The 5,472-nt window shown below is 32.1% G+C and overlaps 1 protein-coding gene across 1 annotated transcript in view; it reads right to left on the minus strand.

The window, feature by feature from the left end:
• Positions 1-4,728, minus strand: part of CUNH5orf42 (chromosome unknown C5orf42 homolog) — a 100,826-nt gene extending 96,098 nt beyond the window's left edge. Inside the window, exons 1-5 of the mRNA XM_023524826.1 lie at positions 3,742-4,728; positions 2,446-2,581; positions 2,212-2,331; positions 1,371-1,603; positions 509-615 (exon numbers count right to left, since the gene is read on the minus strand). Of these exons, the coding sequence (XP_023380594.1) occupies positions 509-615; positions 1,371-1,603; positions 2,212-2,331; positions 2,446-2,581; positions 3,742-3,822 (677 nt within the window). The 5' untranslated portion in view covers positions 3,823-4,728. The remainder of the gene's footprint in view (positions 1-508; positions 616-1,370; positions 1,604-2,211; positions 2,332-2,445; positions 2,582-3,741) is intronic.
• Positions 4,729-5,472: the final 744 nt, after the last annotated feature.

A 5,472-nucleotide genomic window follows, 5' to 3' on the forward strand; every position in this document is an offset into this window, starting at 1 on the left:
CTAATAAGGTATTGTTAACATAAAAAAAGAAAAATGAACAGAAAAAAAAAAACAACCCAAAATTCACACTATTTTAGTAAATGTTATTTAGGCATTGTATGCTTTTAATGCATTCAATTTTATTGGGCTTTTTAGAACATAGCTTTTTTAATAAAAAATACTTGAGCATTTAAAAGGTACAGTAGTAAATTCAACTTATGTGCCTTCTAAATTTCAACTGAATTACTTTCTAAAATGGTTTTTTTAGTCTTAAGACAAGTAAGACCATAGCCTGCCATATCTTTTATGTATTCTCACTTCCAAGAAGGAAAACAAAAGCAAAAAAGAAACTTTCTAGATTAAACATTTAAAAATAAAAACTGAAGAAATAGAACATTTATGGAAAGAAAGGATTTGTAAAAGTCTCAGTTGAAATTCTCATTTCTACTATGAATCTTTTTATGTACTTATAGGCCAAAAGATGTTTTAAAAGGACAGAAAATAAGAAAGAAGGAAACATTTATCTCACCTTATAGGTGTAAATACATTCTCATGCCACCGAATTGCTAGAAATGTTAACTTTAGGTGTTCCTCAGAATAAAAAGTAAATGAACACAGGCAGCAGTCTCCAAATAACTGTAGATAAATTTAACAAAATTAATCTGAAAATAAATCAAGATATATAAAATATATTCTCATTGTAAATAAAATAAATAAAACATATTGAGATCCTGCTTGTATTTTTATTCTTAACATTAAGCTAAAGACTAAGCAATTTATTTCTGAGCCAGAGGCATATCTACCAAATAGGACATCAAGGTGCAGTTTATTCTCTTAAGAACACTGCCATTTACTGTGGCTATAACCGGAAAGATTTACTTATTTTTCTCTTTTTAAAATAGCTATATATTTTTTCAATTAGGGCACTATTCCCATGGGGCAGGGGTGGGGGGGGAGGTTGCGGGGGAGTAGAGAAAAACAGTAAAACTTGAAAATACAACTTCTAACAACAGTAAATTGCATAATAAAATTTTGGTCCATACACCCATGCAGCTATTTAAAATGTTTTTCAGTTAATGATGTATTATATCCTGGAAATTAAATGGCTTACTTAATATCATCGATTCTAGTTATATTTTAAAACTAGAGAAAAGTAAAACCAGAGAAGAGAAAGGAAGTTCTAAGTTCAAACTATTTTTAATAAACATTTTTTAAAATGTAACCAAAAAATATAAAAATCTTTTCCATAATAATTTCACAATTAGTGTGACATGATGACTAGAGATCTATAGCTATACCATTATGCACTTTGCTCAACAGCTTCACAGATAGTGTCTGTTTTTAGAGTCTGAGATCAACTTCTATAACACCCTGTCTGACTTGGATTTTACCTCATTTTTTATAAAAACAGCATGTACTACAGCTTCTTTATCTTCAGCGGAAGGCAAATGAGCTGATTCTTTAGGTATGATCTGGGACCACTGGCCCATCAACGAAGGGTGTTTAGAAGTTAAGATATTCTTGAACTCCAAATATTCCCAAAGAAATATGTATCCAGAAAGAGTTATAAGCAGAACTCTTTTCCCATTTCCAGATACATACAAATACAATCTCAAATCACTTGCTAAAAAAAAAAAGAAAAGAAAAAAGTAATTAAACCTCTAAAGTCTGAAGTCTCCCCAGAAAGTATATAATTTATCTATTCTGACAATAAGAAATCTAAATGATGTTACCATTCAGGATATAAAACGAAAGCAGTAGTAATATATTAGAAGTACAAATAATAATATTTATCACATATTTATGTGATATTAGGAACCCACTGTTATCACAGATATGTCAGGCATAACCGACTTTTCTTCCTCAAGATAAATTAAGTATCACAAATAAACACCACCAAAAAACACATACACTGTGAAGGGTTAAAGAAGCACAAATTAGTAGTTGAGAGATGGTCATGGGGAAAGGGAGTACGGCATAGGGAATGCAGTCAGCAGTAACGTGATCCCTAGGTGTAGAGCCAGAGGGGTGATACGGTAATCGGGGGGATCATTTCTTAAACTATATAAATGTCTAACCAATGTACTGTATACTTAAAACTAATAAAATGCTTTAAAAATACATAAATAAGGAAATACATATATATACACACAGAGTTTTTTTAAAAATAGTAATAGGAAAATGTTTCATCCTCTTTTCTTCTTATTTAACAAGTACGAAATAAATTCTCACCTACTGCAGCTTGTATCATTTCCTTAGGCTTTTCAGGTGCTTGTATAGTTTTCAAACAATCTTGATCTTTGTTCCAAAGGAAAAGCTCCCCTGTAGTGAGTACCCCAGCCAGCCAGGCATCTGTTTCCAAAAGAGAAATGCAATACTTACAATCTAATACTTCCCTTAATATTACCCAAATTATTTGTCAAAATTCAGTGACTCTAGCCTTTTGAAATATCAGTAGTACTTAACCATTACTGGATGTTGTTAGGACAATAACATCCTTCAACAAAGGCTGCAGACTAGGAATTTTCTTCTTTGTCCTTCCTGATAGCAAATTAATTTCATTTATGAATTTACCATCCAAAAGGAAAACGGCTTCATTTTCCTAAAAGAAGAAATATGTGAGAAACTTAAGAGGTACCAGAAGTTAATTCAAACTTTCATCTAAATAAATTATCCCAGAAAGGAAAATAGTGACATTTAAGAAAGATTATACATTTGTATCACAAATTATAAAATGAACGATAAAGCTGATTAAGTAACCTGAAGATTTCCAATATTAAAAACCTCTTATTAGAATTATGTGGTAAGATGACCTAATGATTGTAACTTAGATTTCTTTAAAGTTTAAAACTATGGGAAAGTCTTCCTATTCTGCTTGCCAAAACTGAATTCTACTGCTTAATCGCATCGATTTGAACAGTGAGTAATATGGACAAGTTTTAAGTAAGTTAGATTAAAATAGATATGGCTTCTGTAATCCATGGTTCTGATCATTTTTTATTATCTAGAAAAAGTATGCTGTTTTGAATTAACCTTGTTTTCATATATTCTAAGGCAGTGGCTTTCAAAGTTACCAGCAGCATCAGCAACACTTCAGACCCTGTTAGACATACAAATTTTTCAACCCTATCCCAGACCTACTAAATCAGAAACTCTGAGAATAGGGCCCAGCACTTGTTTTAACAAGATCTCCAGATGATTCAGAACCAAGAGATGTTGTTCTAGAGGAAATTAGATAAAATATCTCAGAGAAATGACATTAAACACTGAATTTAAAGTTTTTATTAATTATAAATTCTAAGAGGATTTTATAGGTTTGCCCACTTTCCTAAGGTGAGGAATCTATTCCATATATTGTGAATGATGTTCCTTTGCCTTTAGTGTATTGTGGCCCATCTTTATTCTAGTTCTAAGAGGCACTTTATTGCACACTCATGAAAGCCACAATGGGAAGAAATACTCCACTGACTATTCCTATAAGGAAAGGTTCGATGCTAGCTCAATCTTCTTAAACATAATATGAAAAAAAATTTTTTGAAAGTAAAATATTTCTTCTAGATAGACCATTAAACTTTCTGGAAAAGCTAACTTGTAAACAGTAATAAAAACAAACACATGAAACCCTGCTCAGTGGGCAGGTAATCCTTCTAAAGATGGGTTATATTTTTTAAAGGCCACAGAATATTCTTTATTCTTAGATATAAAGCATACATTTAACACACATTACAACTGGCATAGTATAAAGAAAAAAAACAAACCTACCTGTCCCAACCAGGAGACTCGTGGCCAGGGTTTTTTCTGCTTGATACTTGTTGATGTCAAAACTTCTAATCTTATCTCCATGCTTGTTAAAGTATCAGTGAACAATTAAATAAATCACAAGATGCTATAAAAAGCAAAAATAACAATAATAATAAATAGCCCATATTTACTAAGGATCTTAATTTCAAATTTTCATAAAGTTTTGGCAAATTACTTTTTCATCAGCTCAATTCTCTTTCTAAGGTAAGATACTGACAATGCATTCAGTATCTCATCTTATATCTTGAACAGTCAGGCAAATATGTTTGCTTTTTTGACAAGTTCTTTCTCAGACTATGAAGATAAAAACTAGGACAAGATCTTGAAAATAAAGTTTCTACGTAATTTGCTTCTTTCAGTTTAGCAGGTTGTATTTTCCAAAGATGACCACAACAATATCTCCCATCCCGCATGCTCTTCTTACACTGACTTTGACACTTCTCTCATTGAGAGCTCTGGTCTATGCCTTAACCCTTGAAATTGGGTGGGATCTTGATTATTTTAACCAAGAATAAAATGGAAGTGATGCTATGCATTTCTCACAGCTAGATCATAAAAGGCAATACAGCTTCTACTTTATTCCATGTACGCAGTCAAACTGCTGAGCCATCAAGCTGTAAGAAAGTCCAAACTAGTTCACATAAAAATAAAGCCCTGAGATAACAAAGAGAAGATGCCTGGCAAGTCCCCATGCTGAGTGTGGAAACAGTTGTGGAAGCCAAAAACTGTTTGTCAGAGCCCAAGCCTGGTGAAGAGAGCATAATCTTGGGTGAATGGTCTATTCTTGGAAGAATCTAAGAAGGATGTTCACAGTGTGGGGTATCCTAGCACAAAATACTGAAGCTTAAGCTGAGTGAGGACTCAGAAGCCACACTGAAAGGGATCCCACTGACCAGAGGACAATTTGAGCATCAAAACAAATTATAGTATTGGATTTAAAATCCATGACATAAAATAGGAAATCATAAATCCATATAATTATAAAAAAGTAAATAAATTGAACATTTGATAAAAATGGTATATTTACATTGCTTCAAAGTATAGCCCTATAAAACACTAATTACAAAGGAGAAAAAAGTAGCTACACTGAAGTCAGGCAGACTAGATTTAATCCACTGATCAAAATGAAAATTACCAGAAATGGGACAAATGGAAATCATGTGCTAATAGGTAAATGAGAAAAATATCTCTGTGATACATGTGCTAAAGATATATAACCTAATCACAAGGAAATATTAGGCAAACTCAAATTAAGGAGAATTCTACAAAATGACCGATTTGTAACATTCAAAAGTTTCAAGGTTATAAAAGTTGGGAAAAGATGAATTGGTCCCAAATGGAAAACCTGGCAGCTAAACATGAGTCACTGTAAATTTTATCTTTTCATTATATAGGACAATGCTGGACAACTGGAAAAACTTGATCATGAAAAGAAACTGGGAATTGGATGGTTTTAATGTGTAAATGTTGATTTTCTGATTTTGATGGTTGTCTTGCAATTATGGAGGTGAATGTCCTTGACCGTAGAAATTACAAACTAAAATATTCAGTTTGTCAGTCATTCTCAAATGATTCATGAAAAAAAGTTCTCTATACTATATTCACAATTTTCCTGTAAGTCTGACTATTCCGAATGTATTTTTTAATTTTAAAAATGGGAAAACCTGGAAAAAGAAGGCAATTGAGCAATGG

The sequence above is a fragment of the Pteropus vampyrus genome, unplaced genomic scaffold, assembly GCF_000151845.1.
Source record: "Pteropus vampyrus isolate Shadow unplaced genomic scaffold, Pvam_2.0 Scaffold498, whole genome shotgun sequence".
In the NCBI taxonomy this organism is placed as follows: Eukaryota; Metazoa; Chordata; class Mammalia; order Chiroptera; family Pteropodidae; genus Pteropus; species Pteropus vampyrus.